This window comes from Emydura macquarii, unplaced genomic scaffold (genome assembly GCF_026122565.2).
Source record: "Emydura macquarii macquarii isolate MOO-44397 ecotype Brisbane River unplaced genomic scaffold, CSIRO-AGI_Emac_v2 contig_561, whole genome shotgun sequence".
Lineage (NCBI taxonomy): Eukaryota > Metazoa > Chordata > Testudines > Chelidae > Emydura > Emydura macquarii.
Genome location: NW_027130698.1, coordinates 4,670,753 through 4,693,082, shown reverse-complemented (window position 1 = coordinate 4,693,082; position 22,330 = coordinate 4,670,753). Strand labels below are relative to the sequence as shown.

Here is a 22,330-nt window from a genome sequence, read left to right as displayed (position 1 = left end):
GGACATAAAAGGGGGAGGCCCGGGATCCATTTTGTCTTCAGTCCGTCTTTCAGTCATTACCCACCTCTGGATCAACTCATCTACTGAAGTTGTGAAACAAAGGACTGAGACCCATCCAGGTACTGGATGCATACCAGAGGGACTATACAAGCCTGCAAACTCCACAGTTCTACTAGAAACCTGATATATGTGGACTTTCAAATAATTTGTATATATCTGACTGCTTTAATCCTTTAACATTTCTCTTGTAGTTTGAGAAGGGCAGTCGTGTTAGTCTGAATACAGCAAAAACAACGAGAGTTCTGTAGCACTTTAAAGACTAACAAATTTAATTTCAGCAGGCATAGGCTTTCATGGACTCCAACCCACTTCTTCAGATGCAATACATCTTGCAATACAGCTGCAATACTTGCAATACATTTGCAATACATCTGAGGAAGTGGGTTGGAGCCCACGAAAGCTTATGCCTGCTGAAATTAAAATTGTTAGTCTTTAAAGTGCTACAGAACTCTTGTTTTTTCTCTTATAGTTTGTTTCTTTCTTTTTATAATAAATCTTTAGTTTTAGTTACTAAACGATTGGCTGAGAGCGTGGTATTTTGGGTAAGAGCTAAACTTATATTGATCTGGTGCTGTGGCTGACCCTTTGGGGTCAGGAGAAACCTTTTAGGTAAAGAGCATAGAGTTTTAAATAACTGGTCTCTTTACTGGACCTACTGGCTGATTGGGAGCCGGAGACTGAAATGCAGTAAAGGGGGCTGTGTATATTTGTATGTTGGCTTCTTGATAACCGGTGTGGGGAATCAGAAGCAGTTTGTGGCTGGGTGGGAAGTCTGACTTCAGTGTCACCCACCAGAGTTGGGAGAATCTGCTGTCCTTTTGCAGCCTGCCCTGACCTTGGCATTTTCAGGTGGCTACCCTAGGCATGGAAGGGTCACATTATAGACCTCTATCATGTCCTCGCCTTAAGTCGTCTCTTTTCTAAGAACAACCCTCCATGTATAGAAGTTATTCCATACTCTTAATCATCTTTGTTGCTCTTCTCCGAACCTTTTCTAATCCCATTATATCATTTTAGAGATGGGGCAACCAAAATTGGAAACAATATTTAAGTATTCTTAGGTGATGTATAACTGTGCTATAAATATAAATGGTATTGGGGAGGGTGTATTTGGAAGCACACCTTCTGTGTAAGATTAACATACTGCAAAATAAAAAATGCTTCATGGAAGGAGGGTACATATTTCTCTTTTTCGTATTGTATTGGTTTGACTCTAGACAAAAATTTGGCTATGTTTGGTTAGTTGGTCTCTTAAGCATTCTTAATAATGAATCATTGGTTACATTTTTAGACACTAAAACAAAACATTTCAATAATTTCCCACTGAAAATTTCAATGAAAATGATACATTCCTGCAAAATGTTTTGGTTTAGTTCAATCAGCATTTTCCAATGGTAAACTCTTCCATCAGAAAATTTTTGACAGTTATAGCTACCAGTTTTTAAGCAAAACACCCAAATCATTTTGCTGTTTAATCCCAGTACAGGGTTAAATGATCCAGGCAGTCTTCAGTTGTCACTCCTTCTTATAGGGCTTTATGCTGTAATGTTTGACTTTAGAATCTAAGCAAGTTTTTCTTCACTAGCAAAGAAGGTGAAACCATTATTTCAGGATAATCCCAAAGTGCTACTGGTTAATGATTTCAATGTACTTTAAACAGCAAATGATCGATGCCTGAAATTGCATGAGATGTCAGGTATTTCTCTTATGTAACCTTTGCATTTACTGACTTTTTAAGGCAACAAACGGGACTGCTCGCTATTGGAGCACTCTGCAAAATGTTGACTGATAAGAATAATTTGCTGCTGTGCCTGAGTCTTGCAGCGTGGTTCACAATCCTTACAGCTAATGGTAAGATTTTTAAATATTTTGTGCTATTGTCTCTCCTGGGGAAACAGAATAGTGTGCAGTCCAGTGAGTTGGGAGCAGCCTAGTACATATGTGTGGTTTTTAACACAGGAGCTGGGCACTCATCAGTTGTTTGGCAGAAAGTTGACAAAGTCTGGATATCAAAGGGTCTTAATTACTTTTCATTTTCCTGTGTTCAAGCATGTACCTGTTCATTGTAAGTTTAGTTCTTACAGTGTCTGCATTACTCGCATGTGATTGTGAAGGGCATTCTCTGTAGTGGGACAGGTAGAGCTGCATTAATATTCATTAACTAGTATTACTCTATTATCAATAAAACTACTTGTTTAGTGCTAGAGATTTACACAGCGCCTTCCAAAGAGTGAGCTACATTCCTTTCCCAAAGAGCTTGGACTTCAGGAGACTCTGGGTCAACCAGAAAAACTGGATCAACCCAGAAGGGCTCAGAAAGTTCTTTTCCTCACATCTGTGCCAGAGGCAGCTGGCATGCATGGAAAGGGGCAGGAAAAACAATAGCATAACCTGATCTGATTGCAAGGTCAGCCTCATGATGAAATATGGTTAACGTCCACTCTGCACTATAGTCTGAAAATATTTTAGTAACTAGGTTAAGAGTAAGCAGTGCTGTGACTGAATTTCCAGGAGTGGTTTTACTTGTAGTGTGAGCTAGATTTTAATGGAGTTTTGTTGGAAATGAATCTGGCCCTATATGCAGAGTTAAAAGCAGAATTCTGTTTGGTCAGTACAATACAGCATTGATCTTTGCATTCTCTTGGTTTAGACTCAGTTCAGGGTTAAAAACAACAGACGAGTTCCCATTACACTGTGTATAAAGCAATCCAGCTCGGGAGATTAAATTTTCCATCCTCAATTTGTGGATTGGTGAGCACAATCAGATCGTGATCCATGTTCAGGCTACTAGGTGTTATGGTAGTACAAATAAATAATAATAATAAAATGCAGCCTCGTTTTTTTAGTTTTGATAATTATAGACATGTTCTGTAAACTGAATTATATAACTATATAACAGATCCTCAAATCCAGTCCCTTCCATTTTGGAGTTCACGGTGCGGAATCAAATCCCAAGATGTAAATTCTCTCTGTAGCTTCAGTTCCAGGTGGAATCTAAAATTAGAAGAGCCCTATTTTCCGGAGCCAATTTAAATTCACTCAAAATGGCAGAAATCTTGAGAGAACAACTACTCTTGCAAATTTTAAACCATTTAGGGCTGACATCTCATGAGAACAATGTATGATATTTCAATGCTACTGAACCCAAACCCAAGTTCCATTTTGGCCTTTAATCCAAATCTCAACCTAAATTTAATCTGGATATAAACACCCTGCTTTAGCCAAACTACTATCCAAAATTTTAAAAAACCAACCCAACATTGCTTAAAATGGAGTTAAGGTTGCTGAATTCTATTAATTAAATACACAAACTTTAAAAAATACAGGGAATCTTGATTTAAGTTACTATCTCAAAATTTAAAAATCACTCCATCATTCATACATTATATTTCAATAAATACACTTGTGTAATCTAAGTAAAAACATAACAGTAACACTAAATTCATTTTGTCAGTCTGTACATATACAAACAATACCCCACATAAAATATTATTAAATCACAATTATCTGCTAAAACTAGATACTACATAAAATATTTCGAGATAAACTCTGGATAAGTAGTTCTCCACCAGATTAGGTAGAAAGGAAAACAGCCATACAAGCACTCCTTTGTTTATACGGAAGAGTGTTAATGTTGATTGTGTTTATGAAAATTGGGCGTTCTGTCTGTACCATTTCCGAGTTGTGGATGATTTTTTGAGACTGTGTCATGGAAAGCCTATATGTATGTGGATCCACTATGAGTTAACAGGGTTGTGTCCTGTGTCTGCTAGTCCAGAGACAATGGTGAGTGATCAGCACTCAGCAGTCCTCTATTCAAAGTAAAACACTTTGAGACAATGGTATGACACACTATACCCTGAAGCAGCATTGTGTAAACCCCATATTCATCATTCTAGTAGGGTTGTAATAGTTCATGCTAAACATGCCCTATAAGATATTGTAAAGCATGAAGGATTCTTTCTCCAAGAATCAGGCAGCATAGACAATACTGGAGAGGTTTATTCTCGATACCGGGAAGTCTGATAAATCAGCTTTAACTTCATGGGGTTACAGTGGTCAATTATATACCCTTTCTTATTGATTACATAGTATGTTTAAATTCTTTATCTATTCACTTACAAATACAGACATTGTCCCATCCGGAGAGAACAACAGGTGATAATGGTTGTTACATACATGCAGAGACACTTTTAATCACTTTACTTACATCAAGGATGCTAGGGTTACACTCGGTGGGAGGGAGGGGAGGGGGGAGGAAGAAGTGGGGGGATCCTTACAGATAGGTGGCAGACAGGAATTTCTAAAAGCAAATGTGCTGTTCTCATTGGGATTAGAATCACTAAGAGGACATCTGCTTCCTGAGCCACTGGATGTTTGCACTAGCCATTTACATGAGTTTTAATGTACAACTTGTTAGCTGAAAACAGTCTCAAGCCTTACAATATCTAATGAAAGGTCATAATCTGCTATACCCATTGTGCTGTCAAAATATGCGTATCGTTAGTGTGTATCAAGGGAGGTAGCCTCCGCCAAGAAGGGTGTTAGCAAACTACTATCCAGCCAGGAATCTGTAATGGTATACAAAGGATTTACAATCCTGTGGCATTTGCAAAAGACTATACAGTGGAGATTGTTTAACTTTATGACTCACTCACGGAAGATGACACCTTAGTGGGGGGCATTGAGCAACCTTGTGACTCAGCAGAGCCCACCTAGAAATGCTTGGACTAATGTCTGCTAGGCACATGGTCAAAAGTTATAAAATCAGAGACAGCGGGTGCATGGCTGGGCCTTTCTCCTTCCCCCGCCCCCAAGCTGGAAACAATGAGAGCACTGAGTCATAGAGACTTTAACAGGTCCCAAGTTTCAGGGAGAAGCTTGTGCATTGAGAACTATAACATCTAGTGGGGTGAGAAAAACTGTACCCCAGTGCCAGGTTGTACCCGTCACATATTGGTTTGCTCTAGCTGGGGGAAGACACTTCCTTCCCTTGTCTGAAGGGCGTGGGATTTGAGAGCAGTGGAACATTATCAAAAAGCAGAACAAAAGAAGCAGATGACTCTATGAAGGGACTGTGACAGAGTGCAGGGTGCAAACAGCTGAGCCTGCACTCTGATGTGACCCCTGGGGAAAGCTGATGGGGATAATTTGACAATCAGGCTGGTTGGCTGGCAGGTCTAAGGAGCCAATTACCCCATCTGCCCCAAGCTGATAAAGAGGCAGGAAGGAAGCCTCCAGGAAGGGGTGGGGAAATGGGGGGGCGGAAATAAACAGGAGGGCTGATTTAGCTCGGAGACCTCTATTCCCCACGGGTCCTAGTGTTGGCCCTGTAAATAGACGGTTGCTTGGGGATTATTGTAAGAAGAGGTGGAAGGAGCTTAAAATAAAAGAATATGGTAGGCACAACCACTGGAGTCTGTGCTGTTTCGGTGGGGAAGAAGGCAGGAGCGGAGCCATGCCCTGTGACAGGGACTCTCAGAGGGACTTTTTGTACCAGATTAAGATGAGGGAGGCTGCTGCAGGGTAGGAGGAAGGGGGTAAGGGGGAGGGGATGACACACTCTGTCTGTCATAACACAGGTGATCCCCCAGGGACTCGCAAGCAAAGGTTGAGTTAGTGAGGGACATTGTGTTTAGGGTGTTTTATTGTGTCGTATGATCTGTACTCTCCTATGCTTTACCTGTTAAGTGAAGAGCATAAAGATGCTAGACTGAGCAATGTGTGCGAGTGTTCACTGCTTCACAACCGCTATATGCCCCTAAGAGAATTACATTGTAAACCAGAAGCTTCAAATCTTTGGGGTGGAGTTCTGGGAAAGAGTATGTTCAAGTACTGGGGAGTCTGAATGGTCAGCGCTGTGCCCAATGGGGCTAGGCACCTGGACAGTGGGTTCCAACACTTGGAGGAGGGGGTTCAAGATAGAAGGTCTGTGCCCTAAGTATGTGCCAAGGGTCCTCAGCTAAAGCCCGGAGTCCCAAGCCCAGGTACCCCCCATGAAGCACCAAGCCCCCAACAGGACTGGAGCCCCAAGCCCTGAATGGTGGTGGGGTGAGGCACTCTGGGAAATAGTCAATGAGAATTTAAGCCCTGACCCTGGGAATCCAGAGCACAGGAGCTTGGATTTCCCTCATAGCAATCCTAGTGGGAAACCAGTAAGGGGCTCTCCCTAGGATTTGTGACACTGTTCTTGCAAGTAAAATAATCGATATGTTTTGCTCTGCAAGATCCAGGATAACAAGTTACACAAGCATGGGCATGTGCATTTGAAAGCAAAGACTGATTGCGAATGACTATAAGAAGGGATGTTGACTGGCTACTGCAATGATTGGGATGAGAGATTGTCCCCGGTTGCCAGACATTAATATTTGATGTACGTCAATCTGTATATAGAGAGAATGAAATCCTGACCCCATTGACGTCAATGGCAAAACTCCCATTGATTTTGCTGGGGGGCAAGCACTTCACCCCTTGTCAAAGTAATTACAGAAAGACTTGTTTTTTAAAACAATAATAATGCACAATTACGTAGCAATCAACATGACTGCAAGGTTTTCCTTAATAATACTTTTATTTGTTAAAATATCACAATCGTCATACTTTTGAAAGACATACAAGTACCTGTTTTGCTAGTGATGTCTTTAACACATAGCCACTCATCTGCTAAATGCTATATTAACACATAGCCACTCATCTGCTAAATGCTATTACATACCTTAAACAATTAATCAACGTAATGATTTTTGTACTATACACGTATTGATGCCAAGTTTAATTTTAAACCTGGTTTCTACCTTATAGGCATACATTTGTTATGCAAACAAGTTGCCTGTAAGAACAACATATATTTTGATAAAAAATGAATGCAATATAGGGTTGCCAACCTTCTAGGATTGTCCTGGAGTCTTGAGGAATTAAAGATTAATCTTTAATTAAACATTATGTCATGTGAGGAAACCTCCAGGAATATGTCCAACCAAAATTGGCAACCCTAACCTCTCGTAAGCATAGTTAGACTTAAAAGTTGATAGTGTTTGCAGGGTTTTTTTTTACTTATTCATGAATGTTTATTGAAATATCCTGTATGAAATTTTTACAAGAAATCAAAGGTACATAGGTAAACATCTGAAGCACTTAGAAATCTGTCATGTCATTCTGAACCTACCAGTATATAATCTGACTTTATGCATGTTTCACAGGACAAAATGCTGCACGCCCAAAAGTGATTACCAAATATGGGAAACTCCAAGGGCAGCAAATCAGAGTTGATGGAGCTGAGAGACATGTAGATGTTTTCCTGGGAATTCCTTTTGCAAAGCCACCTGTTGGACCTTTGAGGTTTTCCCCTCCGGTGCCAGTTGAGCCATGGAAAGGTCTCAGAGATGCAACTTCCTACCCACCCATGTAAGCCAGTGACATGAACATTTGGATGGGTTGGAATGTGTAATTATTTGTGATTCATATGGATCAACACAAACAATACTGACATTTAGAGCAAAATAAATCTAGCAAAATGATCTCTGGGGGATCTGTTACTGCCTGTAGATTGTTAAATTAGGTGAGTTTTAAACGTAAATCCCATGATATTTATTTGGCATTAGCGGTGGACCACTCCCACTCTTCATCAATGATGTTCTCCCTTGGGGCTTTTGAATTTCCAATTAGTAATGTTTACGAACCATATACCTCAGGAGCAGACCTGAAGAGCAGTTAAGAAATGGTTGGAGGGACTAAATGTCATATGAGTCACACTCCCAATACTACATATATGAAGTTGAGGGCAGTCTATTCTATATAGGTTTCTTATTCTACCCTTGTCACTGTAGTGTCAACATGCCTTCCAGTAGTGTATTATGTCACGTGACTAATATCTATAATATACTGTGTGATTGGGGAATATAAGATTGAAAAGAATCCAGCTGCATTTCCATTGGATGACAGAAACTGCAAGGAGGCTCTTGTATGTTTTAACAACCTGCCCATTTGCAGGCAGGTTGCTAAGGTGTTTCGAAAAAACCTATGGGTGAGTGTGTTTTGTTAGAGACTGTGGCCATCGTCTGTATGACTCCTTAATGCCCTTTTGGCTGGCAGTCACAGGGAAGAAAACGTTTTTATGTTAAAAATGGAATCCAACCATCTGGAAACCCCTATGTTGCCATTTCTTGGGGATAAACATCTGAGAGTTTTTGTTACTATGATTCTGTTGAATATTATTGATATATATATATTTTTTTAAATCATTAAGGTGCCTACAGGACCCAGTGGCTGGGCAGCATCTATCGGATGTGTTTACTAACAGAAAAGACAAACTTTCTTTCCGATGTTCCGAAGACTGTTTGTTCCTAAACGTGTACACACCTGCCAGATCAGACAACGACAGATTACCTGTAAGCAACGTTACTGCAAAATCGGTGCCCTTAGTTCATCCCTGGTGTAACTCCATGGATCAAATTATACCTTGGTGTAAGTAGGCACAACTTCCATGGAGGTCAGTGCCTATATACTGCAGGGCTCCATTTGATCCCATAAGAAAAACTTGACAGCATTTTACTGCTGTATGCAAACTTGCAGGTACAGTTTTAAGGGCTGCTTTTGAAAACTGGATAAATCTATCTAGTTATACATTCATATTTTTAAAACATTTTCTGAGACTTATAACATACAAACCCTTTAATATTTTACAATTAAATATTTACTGGGATGTTAAAAAAAGTTATCTTATGTAACACATTTTTCCTTCAAAAACTCTGAAAAGAGAAAAACTGAGTAAATAATAAAAATGCACTGTCATAACTGAATAACTTGCATGCACCCACCTCAGTTTGGTGTTTTCTTATTTTATTTCCTGTTTTTTGTTATTGTAACTCAGAATTAGTTTCCACAATTCATAAACATCTATTTTATTCTTCATGCCATTCTGTATATTTCATACCATGTGGCTTTATTAGATCTGAGATCCAAGGAGACTGATATATCCTGCCAGTTTAGGGGCACATGCTATTCTCCTCATTAAGCTAAGAAAAAATCTTATTGTCCTTTGAAAATAGAATCTTTGTTAGTGTATGTTAAAAATGGAAAACAGTGATATGATTATCCATTACCAACAATCTGGAAATCTGCAAAGATACTTGGAATTGAAGAAATAGGGATAACTATTCCCTTTCTTTTTCTTTCTTTTTCCTGCTGCCTTCTTCCCTACCTCGCGCACCTCACTTAAAATAAAAAAACAAAAATTCCTACAATATATAACCAACAAATCTGGGCCAATTCTTCCCCATATTTTTCTGCTTGCAAGTTGTATTCCCATCACTTACCCTTTGTCTGTTTGTGTCTTTAAATTATAAGCCTTATGAGATAGCAATCGTCTCTGACCATCACCACAGTATAAATATTTAATAAAAATAATAATTTATCTTTAAAACTGAGATTCCCATACTCAGAAAAATCCTACCACTTTTTTTTTACTATAATCTCAAGCAACTGAGCCAGCAAGAATTCTAGTGTTGTGCAATAGCACAAAATAGTACTTTATCACAGTAAAAATAGCAACTTCTGATTTGACTTTTACACCTGAAGTAATATCAGGGTGTTACAGTTGCAGGTAACTAACTCTTCCTGCCTTTTTTCAGGTCATGGTGTGGATCCATGGAGGTGGATTAGTGCTTGGTGCAGCTTCAACATATGATGGATCAGCACTATCAGCCTTTGAAAATGTGGTTGTTGTAGCAATTCAATACAGATTAGGCATCCTTGGATATTTTAGGTAAGACATTATATCTAATTGCATGTGGAGAAACCAATGGGAGCAGATGCACAGAATATTTGCATGTGCAAATTAGGTAGCTAAATCCATTTGATCTGCACCTCCAAAATGTTGGCAAAGTTTCAGAGTCTAAGTTAAGACTGTTTCAAAATGTATCCTTTTATGATTATTTCTTTGGATTTATCTCAAACCTTTCTGAAACAGGCCCATTTTTGGATGCTTATTGCCAGAAGTTGTATTTGTCATCATGTTTTATTCTTGAGTCAAGTGTTTATATAAGTGGATGTCAATGTAATTTTTTTAATCACAGGACTTCTTTTCAGCTACTAAATTAAGCACCATGGAAAGTCTAACCAGAATCTAAAACCAAGTCTCACACACACACAACACACAGCATAATGTTTCAATTCCCCGGTGCTTGAGTCCGAAAAAGGCAAGCATATGTCAAGCCAGTATAACATGTCTTAACTCACAACTAACAAATTAATTTATCCTTCTGTGGGGAAACCTGAGTGAAAACCTTAATACCACCTAGCTTGTGCCAATATGCAGTTTAAGGAAATCTGCTGCAAACAGATAAAAGCCTAAAAGAGAAAGGACTATACAATTGTTTCCTACCCATCTTAGTTTTACCTTTAATTTGAGATGGCCATAACCAAAACCCTGGACCTATGTGCCCTAAAATTGTGGGAAAGTTCAGATCCAGAGCCTTACCTAAGCATTACCCGAACTTTGGGAAAAGTTTGGATGTGAACTAGCACTTACGCTTATTTGTGGATTTTTGGTTTGGTTTTTTTTAAACATAATGAGGCTGATTTGGGTACCAAATATCAAGGATACAAATAAATTACCTGCATATACACTCACCCAGGGACAAGGAAATATGATAACACTGATACAGCCAAATAAATATTGGAGAACAGATATATTTTCCTGGAACCAAAACCACCATGATGCCCATCTGTAGGCTGTATATTAAAGTGAGAAAGGAAAATAAACCAGGAAGCTATAATAGGACAGGATCATTATAAAGATGTCATTCACACAACAGAAATTCCAAAGCTAATTAGTGATTGTTGATCATCTATCCATCTCTCCTTAAGCCACATGCTTAATGGACATAGTGTCCATTCTTTTTTTCCACATTGTACACTGCACCCCAAGTCTGTGAAATTTACCAGTAAGCATATTAATAACCCTCTGTAAACTGCGAGTTTTCCGGGCCATTCAGACTTGGTGCCAAGTACATTGGCATCGGTGCGGAGCAGCCCTCTGGTACCAAGTTCCTCCCAGCACCAATCGCCATCCCCGATGCCAAAGAAGAAGCATAGGAAGGTACATACCAGGAGATGGCACTCGCTGACACCAAAGAGGGACAAAAAGAGCACAGAAGACAAGGCGAGACCTGTGCTGGGCCACTCGTCTTTGTCAGCGCTTGTGTTGGTGGCAGCCTCACCCCTTGGAGGTCTCAGCCCAATCCCGGCCCTGCTGCTGACTCTGGGAGTAGCAGAGGCACTTGGCACTTTATGGTACCACCCACACCCAAGGCATTCCAAGCAGCCAAGGACTTCCTCTCAAATCCCGTGCCACCAACGCCTCGAGAAGGAAGACCCCCGCACCGGGAATATTTGCTGGTAACATCAACTGCAGGGCCATCCAGGGGAAAACCTCTAGGCTACCTACCTTTCCTTTATATTCTCTTGCTTTCAGTTCTGGTGATGAACACGCTCGTGGAAACTGGGGTTTTTTGGATCAAGTGGCAGCTCTCCAGTGGATTCAAGAAAATATTGAACGTTTTGGAGGAGATCCAGGATCTGTCACTATATTTGGAGAGTCTGCGGGAGGAGCCAGTGTTTCTGCTCTTGTAGGTTTACAATGATCACTAATGCTAATGAGTTTAAAAAAACACCCCCTCATTTTTATTGTGAGTGAAAAGTCAGGGAGGTGATGACAAGGTTGAGTATTAGTGGAGACTGAAGCAGCTGGGAACCATGGTACATCAACCTTCTCTGAGGGAGAGTTTGATATTAAAGAATCTTCTGATTGATGAAAAATTTATTTTCATACAATCACCAATTTGTTTTAAGAACCTAAGTGTTGATTCCTCTTTAGTTAACCTGCGTACTGAATTATTTTAAACTGCTGGGTTAGGGAACAAAAATGAGGCCACAGAGTAAAATTCACCCTGGTGTAGAGAGATTCTATGTTAGCGCCCACACCCCATTTAAGATCTGCATTAAGAGTCACTTGCACATACAGTCACATAGTCAGGGTGAGCAGCCATGGTAACAGCACATAACAGTTAGACAAACATTTGAGTCCATTGCACACCAACCTTTTTTGAAAATCTCACTCAGCATATTTAGAATCAAGAGGATAATCTTCATCAGGCTGTGAGAGTTTGGAAGCAAAGCATCAGATCTGAGTCTGCAGAGCATTTGACATGATCTAATAATACTTGCTTTCCAGTGAAACAATGGTGTTAAAATGTAATTCGTGATATTGGAGTTTCTGATTCAGTGATCAGTGTTTGTACTACTCTCCCTCTTTTCCTGCCTTTCAGGTCTTATCTCCTCTGGCAAAGGGCTTGTTCCATAAGGCCATCTCAGAGAGTGGAGTTGCAATCAAGGCTTTGTTTAATGCCAATCCTGAAGCACAAACTAATGTACGTTCTTTGTAATATTGAGTCTGTATTTGTAAAAGCTGGGACCTGACTTGCACCTGTAAAAATGTTCTACATTTGTGTGTGGAAATAAGAAAACTCTGCATATTTGATATTTTGATACTCAAATATCCATTTACATGTGCGTTTATCATACTGGCATGTTCAAACTCACAGATTCATGTGTATACACACGTTTTTGGCTTCGTCTTGCTCCCAGTTGTCTGGCATCCCATTGTAAAGGAAGGTAGTGTGGTTTTGTGGTTAGACTACATGACTGACTTGTGGGAAATCTGAGTTTTATTCCCAACTGTGCCACTTAACTGACTGTTAATAAAGGAGATGATAATACTTACCTACCGGACAGCAGTAGCGCTAACTGGGGGAGTGGACGAATGTCCTTTTCCTATTATTTTTGCACTTGTTCAAAGTTCCCTAGTCCCCAGAGCAAGGAGGGGCCATGGCCTGACCACTTTTAAGCAGTAGTCCTGTACCTAAGCACTCTAGCAGCTCCCAGAACAGTCAGGAGTGTCTCTCCAGCTGCATGATCACACCACCACTGAAATTTGAGCTGATCACCCCTCTGTAAAGATGAAAATTTGATCCAATTGTCCCTCTGTAAAGCCAGGTCGAATTTCAGTTAAGTTCACTTAGATTTGGCCTGGCTGCCCCTCTGTCCAGATGGAGGGGCAGCTGGGCCAAATGGTGTTGCAGTCCAGAACACAGGGAGTCTATTCCTCTACAGCAGAGCACAGGGGAGTCTGTCGAGAAGGGCAGCGCTGGCTCATGCGCTGTGTGGGGGAGAGAGGGGAAACTCCCCAGCTGAGGTAGTTCTTGGGTCCCTGCAGGAGGTGGGGAGGAGGGGCAACGAGTGAGAATTGGAATGGGGTCACTGCTGCGGAGCCAGGAGTAGGGAGCAGAACTGGAATTTGCCCTACTCCCCCAAGAAACATCCTTGTGTGGAAGGCCCTGTACAAATGTAAAACATTTTTATTACATCCTACAATAACCAAATTCAACAGAGTTTACAGCAAAATTGGAACTGAACTTATTGGAGGCAAAAATGTTCTAGAGAATGTGTCACCTTTTACAATGAATATACAACACTGGGGCCCGTGTTACTTGAGTTTTTGGAGGATTCCATTAGGCCAGTTTGAGGTATTCCTGGGCTGGCCATTTAGAGACTCCTATGGGTTCCCTCCCAGCTGGCTGCCCATAGCTCTGCTGCCCATGGCTTAGCTGACTCCACTGCTGAGCAAAAAGTGTGACCTCTATCTGCAAGTTGTGAGAAGAGCTAATGTAGTGGAGTAAAGCATGCGACTAACAGGAACACTTATATGTTGTGATCCTGGTACTGATACAGAACCCTCTGTGTCTTGGTCAAGTCATTTGATCTCTGTGCCTTTGTTTTTCTATCTTCCTACCTAGGAGGAGTTTTGTGATGATTAGTTAATGTTTGTAAAGCTCTAAGAAAGTAAATTTCACCAGCAAGTGCACAAAACCCTCCTACATTGAGATGCTTAGCTGCTTGCAGAGCCCTGGTTTGTTTGCAGCATTGTCCCTTGAAATGCTTTTGAAACATATGAAGTCCAGAACATACAATTGAGCTTCCTTTCTTCTACAGTAGGAGACTGTGACCCAAAAATTCCAGACCCACCCAGAACTTAATGTGTACACAGCACACTGGCAGTGTAAAGTGCTAAATTTAAGAATTAATTGTTGTTCTTATTTTCCATGGAGAGCTACTAATATATAAAAAGTGACTTTTTTATTGATTGCAGAACATTGCTAGTGTATCTGGCTGTAAATCTACCAGCTCCGCTGCAATGGTTCATTGTCTCAGGGAAAAGACAGAGGAGGAGATAATGAAAATAACGCTGAATATGGTATGTGGCACTGTAACTCACTGTGTGCAGCAACTGTTCATCTTTTACTGCAAACAAACAGGATTTCAGCCATGGGTCCAAATGTTCACTCTTTTTCCTTTCTGTTTCCATTGGAGGAGGAATTAAAGACACTAGATTGTAAGCACTTGGGGGCAGGGACCATGCATTTGCATTGCCTAGTACAATGGAGCCCTGACTAAGACTGGGGCTTCCTAGTCTATCTTAATATAAACAATACCTAATAACTTGGGTTATTACATTTGAAAAGAAGATGAGTAAAGAAGACAGGACAGATATTTATAATGTAATGAATGATAAGAGGACAGTCGACCATTTGTGTTTACCTTCGCTGATAACAAGAACACGAGTACAATCACTATTAAACAGCAATGCTATTACATGGTGCATATTCATTAAGCTGTACAGCTAAATACAGTAGCTTAATAATCTTCTAATGAAGTTTAGACTTATCTGGTTAAGGGTATATTTTCTGTCTTTGTTGTCATCAGAATCAAGGCCTCTGTGATTTTCACAACCTTTGACATTTAAGATTTTTGCCATGTTGTGGACTTGGCAGTAAAAAACTGACCCAATTTCTCTGAGAACCTTAGGAGTCGTCATATTAAAGGTCTGGCTCCAATGGGAAGCAGGAACTCTAATTGTTTGACGTGGCGGGGAGAGGTGTCAAATTCTATGATTTCTGTAATGGGGCAAGTGTGAGATGCACCAGGGCATCGCTATTGCCCCTGCAGCCTTGGCAGAGATAGACAGGGAAGCAGCCCAGAAGAGGTGGTTCTCTCCTTGACTGAACTGACAGGCCCTGGGATGGCAGTTTCCAATAGTTTTAGGATGGGATTTTCAGATCAGCCGATGGGATTTTGATGTCCAACTCCTAGTAAAAGTGCATACCTTTTTACTCCTTTGAAAACTCAAACCTTAGCTAGCTGTTAAACATTATTGCATGGCTTTAAACAATTTGTATTGCAAAACAAAGGCCATTTGGCTATAAATAACATAATATTGACATTTTTCTCTATATTAATGACATTAGATGTTATTTCACCACGACCACACTATTTTTTATATAACTTGTGATAATAAACCACTAGCCCAGACTTACAGTATATCAAAAATAATATCTGCAATTACAATGGAAAATATAAAAATGTCAAGGCCTGTTTATCCTTATGCTTCAGCTGATCAGGAATGAATTGCCACCTCCCCATCAGTACTTTATTAGTGATGTTCACCTTCCTCTCAAATATAGTGTAGTGCACTCTCACAGGAAGGCCAGCAGAGGGACCACTGATCTATTCTTCTTTGGCAATTCCTGAGTTCCTAGGGTCCCCCAGCTTGCTGTTAAGCAGATGCAGACAGAGGAGGAAATGGTGAAGTGATTGGTGACATAGTAACTAGTGTCTGCAGTGACACTTCAACTTTTACTGCAATAAACAAAATGTGTGCTGTAAGATTAGAATAACTTAAAGTGGCAACCATCACAGAATTCATCCTTTTCTCCTGCTCCTTGCACTTTGCAGGAATTCACAACAATACAGTTGAATGCTACATCATCTGGAGACTCTGAACAGGTGATATTTTTTTGATTTCCTGGTTGGGCTTTGAACAGTTCGTGTCCTGCCATGAGCCCATTTTCAAAAGGGAGATGGTATCACATCAAGAATGTACCAACACTCACAATTTCCCATGGAGACAAACCTGAAAAATGCAGGTTTGGGAATACAAGCAAATGAGAAAATGTGCAAAAGGAAAATGGCCATTTTTCCATAGCTTCCACTGCTACCACAGTCATCAGCCAAGTGTATCCACTGGGCCTGGATGGATGGTTTTGTAACATGGCATGCAGGAAGTAAACATTGTGTATTTGGGGAAGCTTACTAAGGATTAATCAAAACTTTGCATGAAGTATAGAGCATTTGAAATTTTTGTTTTCTTCATAATTGCAATTTAGTTAGTGCCCCACTTACATGGTTTCCCCCCATTAACTTACCTTCAGTTACTGAGCTGTTTTGCAATCCCCAATATAAGTTAATTCTGCCTTTACTTACATGTATGCAGGCCCAGTAGGGTTGGAATGATGTAAGCAAGGACAGAATTTGATTGACTTCTTTATGTGCCATGAGTATTTGACATACAAAGGGCAGAACACAGATTGTTAAGCAGGATAGGAAATATGCAGGAAAAACTGAGCATGGCTTGAAATGTGTATTCATCTCTTACATACACATCTTACACTTTCACTAATAATGTATGAGCTCACCTGGGCATTTGCTTAGGCTTGGTTGAGGTCTTCAGTGGGAAGTTTGAAATATCTTCTACAGGCAAAAGTAATTTTTAAATAATAACAAAGGAATTTCTTTTTTTTTTTTCTTTCTTCAGCAGTCCTTATTTATCTCTGCAGTTACGGATGGTGTATTTCTTCCTAAGAGTACCAAGGAGCTACTGGCTGAAAAAACAATCAATGCAGTCCCATATATAATAGGAGTAAATAACCATGAATTTAGCTGGTTACTTCCTAATGTAAGATGATTATAATTGTTTTATTTATATCCCAGTCTGTTAACTCTTTAGTAATATAGGAATTCACAGGCAATGTCATGTTCTTTTTACTGTGCAGATGTTGAAATATCCTGCTTTCACTGAAGGGATGGACAAAAAAACAGTAACCTCACTATTACTGAGCTTAGAGATCTTTACAGTAAGAGACTATTTCAGATTAATTCACATATGATGGGTATAGTCCTAGGCGAGCTCTCCCTCCCCAACTTTCAATGTTTAATTCTGTGTGTGGGAATATCTTACAACATACGGCTTTATTACTGAGCTAGGACTGTCCTTTTGGGCAAAGGTATATTTCAGGGGGGTAAAAATTCATTCTGAGCTAAAACGTCTTAACAGAAGGTTATGTTCTACTGACAAAAAAGTGCCAAACTGGCAGAAGGGGAAGAGAAGCACAATCCTGCTCCCTCCAAAGATTAGTCACCCCACAAAATCTGCTATAACCTAGTTCATAGGGTTAGTTCATAAGACTGCTGAAGGGCTCTCGGGGGAAATAAAGCTTGCTAAATGCTGCAGTTGCTTCCAATAAATAACATCATTATAACAAGTATCTTCATTGTTCATTCTAGCATGTTCCTGCTGAATTCACTAATCTATTATCTGATGAATATTTAAGCAATACAGAGGAGCCTACCCAGGTACGAGATGCGTTTTTTGAACTGATGGGAGATGCAGTATTTGTTGTTCCAGCCATTCAAACAGCTAAATATCACAGAGGTGAGTTTCCAGTTAAGCACATATTTTTTTAAAATGTTTAAATTCCATCCTGCCAATATCCTTGTTCAAAGCCTGACCAGGAATTAGGTTCCTATCCATCTCCTTATGTCTATAATGGATCATCTCAACAGTTTTTCAGCCCCAATCTCTTGCTTTCCTGAAACTTTATTGAGAAAAATGTATGAATCCTGCCATGTTGCCCTGAAAGGCAGAAGAAGCATGCAAACAGAAGAATTGGTCTCCTACAGGAAAGCTGAAGAGCTGCAGGTTTAGGGGGTTGAGCTCCATTCTTGTTTTTCAGGGAAAGGAGCAGACACATACCTCCCGCAATGGGTATGATACAGTGGAAACCCAGGAAGGTGAATATAGAGGGTTCCTGTTCTTCACATAGGTTTTTCCTGTTTAAGGGACAATCAGGTGCATAGTTTAGTATCTGATGAACTTCTGAACTTTTTCTGTTGGCACCAGCTGTGACTGTCTGGGGGTTCATTGTGCTATGTATTTTCCATTAAACTTTGGTAATGTATGTTTGCAACTAAATTCCAGTTTAGTAATAATAATCAATTCAGCTGGCCAACAAGATGGCTTTTTCGCCAGCATCTTATCAAAGTAGCTCTTGATTTAAGTGTATTGTTCCATGTGGAATATATTTTTACTATTGAAGATCTTCTTAACTTTGTTTTCTATTAGATTCTGGTAACCCAGTCTACGTTTATGATTTTCATCATCGACCAAGCTCAAATAAACCAGACTTTGTAAAAGCGGATCATGGTGACGAAATTGGCTACGTCTTTGGAAAGTCCTTCTTAGCTGGTGATATATCCATGCTTGCTAAAGAATTCTTATTAAAGTATCATTATTGTGACACATGTGGAACTCATATCTAATAATGTTGTGAATACTAAGATGTAACAACTGTATGAATACTGTATGTGTCTGGGTCAGTGAGGTGAAATTATTGTTGGGTTATTTGAATTTCTGTATGACTGTATTGATCTAATTATACAGGGGGTAGTGGAATGTTTATTATAGGCCTATAATGCTTAAATTCATGGGAGTCAGTCAGTGCATGAAGGCTTGTTTTCCAAACAAGAACACCCGAGCACAAACCTGAAAGACAACAGGGCAAGTTGTTAGCTTCTAAGACTCTCTCTCCAGTCTCAAAACAAATTGAAACTTAGTTTTGCCGGAGCTGGGAGTTATCAGATCAAAGGGCTATAAACAGTTCAAAGTTATTTGATTCCTATGAAAGGAAGTGATAAAAACTGTGCTATGCATTCAGGAGTGAGCTCAGATGGGGAAACAAGCTTATGCAGAGAGAGGCTCTGCTGAAAATGAGTTAGTCCTACCAGTGTCCTCATGCGGAAGGTTAGGTACCTGGTAAGCTAAGACATGCATATAGTCTGTTTTATTGTTTTTTAAGTAAGTTTTCTCTAAAATGCTTTTTGTTCTGATTAAATGATACTTTGTTTTAAGGAACCTGGTTGGTAATTGATGACCGCTGTAATTGCCCTGGAAGGAACAGAACTGTAGAGTCTGAGCCTAGGTCAGACATGCTGAAGCAATCAATTAGTACCAGGGGACTGTTACCCAGGACCTCATCTCAGAGTTTGAGAATTGCATGATTCCCTCCTGAGCCAGGTGATGGCTAAAGGCCTGAGACTTGAGCAGGAGCTGTACTTAACAGAACCAAGAGAGGGTCAGAGGTGTAGTTTGCCCAGTAACTGACATTATTACTGCTTGAGCCCTACTAGCAGGCTTGCTGCTATAGAAATATAGGAAATATGATCTTTGTTTCCTGTTTTATAGCAGTGAACTATAGATACTTTTTTGCTGGAATTAATTCCGAGTGCACCTACATCAGTATAACCTTTGTGCTGACATTACAGTTTCATATCTTGCCTGCAGGTGAAGCTACAGAAGAAGACAGTAAACTCAGCAGAACAATTATGAAATACTGGGCTAACTTTGCTCGCAAAGGGTGAGATTTAAAATACATTAATCTGTACCACTAATCTGGTGGGTGCCATCTTTTTGTGGAGTTTAAGATTTCATTTAAAAACAAACTAGTTTTGAATTCTTGTGGTTGTACAGAAAACTTGCCAAATGTGATCTACTACTGTCTTACTGAACCTGCAGACAAACAGAAAAAAATAAGTCCAAGGGCCTGAGCTCACACTCACATAACAAAGCATTAGAGCTGAAGCCTAATGAAGCAAAATTAAATGACAACATTGTTAGCTGTTTGACTGCTAATCACTGATTATTTTAGTTGAAATATCCAGATATTGTGAGGTTGTAAGCAAAGCCTGAATTTTGTCTGACCTCCCCCTGCCCTGAAGGAATCTGACCCATGAAAATTAATTGACAAACACTGTGTGATGCAATTTTCATCACAATGATAGAAAAGTGGCAAGATGATGATTCTTTGTATTTTTTTCTAGAAATCCTAATGGTGAAGGTCTGGTGACATGGCCAGAGTATAATCTGGATGAACAATACCTTATAATAGATGTCAAGCAGAAGGCAGCAAAGAAATTGAAAGAGAACAGAGTGGAGTTCTGGACAAAGACCCTACCTAAACAGATGGCTGAAGGAAAGAGAGATCACACAGAATTATAAAGTCTGAGAAGCGTATCAGTTGCTTTTACTACTGTGGGAAAAAAACAAGATTACTTCATCTGAATGGGGGGCATTTAATACTCAATTTATAATTCATTATAATGTAGTTTAGTTTTATGTATGAGGTATTAGAGAAGAATCTGAGCAAAACTGAGTCCCAGGAGGGATTGAGCTGCTCTGTAGTGAACCAGGCAGAAAACAGGATGAGCATTCAAGTCTTAAGCAGAATCAGTGATGTTTGCTCACAAAATATCAGAGTTTGATATGGCACTGGAAAAATATTCTACAACAAGTTCAAATACAATATGATGATACTAGATGGTACATGTAACACATTGCAGAGCCTGAACAGCAGTGTTGCCCTTTATTCCCCCTATATTTTCTCTCTCAAGTGACATTTGTCACTCATAGGCCCTGCACTTGCTCCCACAGAAGTTATGAGTTTTGCTATTGATTTTAATGCAAGTTCAATGTCATGTACTGAGTGTTCTTGAGTTCCTTATAAGGAAAACATTCCCAGATGCTCAGTGCCTTACAGGATCATGCTTCAAATCCAGACACTTCAGAGCATAAGATAGCCCAATGATCCATCTAGCCCAGTGTCCTGTCTTTCAATGGTGGCCATGCCAGATGCTTCAGAAGGAATTAACAGAACAGGGCAATCATTCTATCTGGCCGTCATTCAGTCCCAGGTTCTGGCAGTCAGAGGCTTAGGGACACCCAGAGCATGGGGTTGCATCCCTGACTATCTTGGCTAGTAGCCATTGATAAGACTTATATCCTCCATGAATTTATCTTAGTATTTTTTTTAACCCAGTTATAGTTTTGTCCTCCACAACATCCCCTGCCAATGAGTTCCACAGGTTGACTTGTGTGTTGTGTGAAAGAGTACTTCCTTATGTTTGTTTTCAACCTGCTATTAATTTAATTAGGTGACCCCCGGTTCCTATGTTATGTGAAGGGATAAATAACACTTCCCTGTTCACTGTCTCCACACCAGTCATGATTTTATAGACCTCTATCATATCCTCCTTTAGGCTTCTCTTTTCCAAGATGAACAGTCCTTGTGTTTTTAATCTCCCCTCATAGGGAAGCTGTTCCATACCCATTAATCAGTTTTGGAGCCCTTCTCTGTACCTTTTCCAATATATTTTTTGAGACTGGGGGACTAGAACTGCTTGAGGTATTCAAGGTGTGGGTGAATCATTGCTGTATATAGTGCCATTGTGGTATTTTCTGTCTCTCTCTCCCTTTCCTAATGGTTCATAACATTATTTGCTTTTTTGACTGCTGCTGCATGCAGAGCAGTTGTTTTCAGAGAACTATCCACAGAGACCCCAAGATCTCCTTCTTGAATGGTAACAGTTAATTCATCATTTTGTATGGATAGTTGGGCTTATATTTTCTAATGTGCATTACTTTGCATTTGTCAACACTGAATTTTATCTGCCATTATGTTGCCAGTCACCCCATTTTGTGAGAGTGCTCTGTAACTTTCTGCATTCAACTATTTTGAGTAATTTTGTATCTGCAAATTTAGCCACCTCTCTGTTTACCCTTTTCCAGACCACTTCTGAATGTTGAATACCTATACTTTTTTTCCCCTTTAGTCCCTTTTCCTATAAAATGTTATATACACATGTTAACTCTTCCCTTTTGGGATTTATTATTCTATCACCTCAATGAAACCTAGCCTGATGGAAAAGTCTGAAATGATGAGAAAGAAGATAAAATGTGGGGGATAGAGAGAAAATACAGTGCTTGAAAGTGTGAGATAAGAATCTTAAGGGCTTTTTATTGTGAAACCACACTGTGGGCACCACTGTAAATGTTAATGGCAGCAGGCAGGTCTCATTTCTTTGGGGCTCTTTGCTGACTCTGTCTGTCTTTTTGCACTGAGAGATGAGGTGGGTGAGGTAATATTTTTTACTGGGCCAACCCTTACTTCACCCACACCCTGTCTCTGGAACAGCGGGGGACGGACAGGGCTGTAGCAACCTGCCTGCAACATAAGCTGGGGTATCCTGATTAAACCAATTGGCG

General features: G+C 39.9%; 1 protein-coding gene across 3 annotated transcripts; it reads left to right on the top strand.

Moving 5' to 3' along the window:
- Positions 1–1,634: 1,634 nt before the first annotated feature.
- On the top strand, positions 1,635–21,368 carry LOC137147739 (fatty acyl-CoA hydrolase precursor, medium chain-like). Of its 3 annotated transcripts, XM_067540081.1 has the most exons (15): positions 1,635–1,653; positions 1,799–1,911; positions 7,260–7,464; positions 8,306–8,447; positions 9,690–9,823; positions 11,534–11,687; positions 12,387–12,488; positions 14,267–14,371; positions 15,910–15,960; positions 16,769–16,909; positions 17,007–17,087; positions 17,518–17,665; positions 18,356–18,478; positions 19,574–19,646; positions 20,110–21,368. In XM_067540081.1, the coding sequence occupies exons 2-15, from the start codon at positions 1,839–1,841 to the stop codon at positions 20,285–20,287; spliced, it is 1,710 nt and encodes a 569-aa protein (XP_067396182.1). In that variant the 5' UTR covers positions 1,635–1,653; positions 1,799–1,838; the 3' UTR covers positions 20,288–21,368. The 3 variants fall into 3 exon arrangements, with proteins under 3 accessions (XP_067396182.1, XP_067396183.1, XP_067396180.1); XM_067540082.1 differs by lacking the exon at positions 1,635–1,653 and having other exon boundaries at positions 1,660–1,911; positions 16,772–16,909; XM_067540079.1 differs by lacking the exon at positions 1,635–1,653 and having other exon boundaries at positions 1,660–1,911.
- The last annotated feature ends 962 nt before the right edge of the window (positions 21,369–22,330 follow it).

Bases quoted from the DNA above. Each gene is read 5' to 3' on its own strand.
- LOC137147739 (XM_067540081.1), top strand. From the start codon at position 1,839: ATGTTGACTGATAAGAATAATTTGCTGCTGTGCCTGAGTCTTGCAGCG. The intron at 12,489-14,266 runs GTACGTTCTTTG...TATTGATTGCAG, and splicing joins ATCCTGAAGCACAAACTAAT to AACATTGCTAGTGTATCTGG. The intron at 19,647-20,109 runs GTGAGATTTAAA...ATTTTTTTCTAG, and splicing joins GCTAACTTTGCTCGCAAAGG to AAATCCTAATGGTGAAGGTC.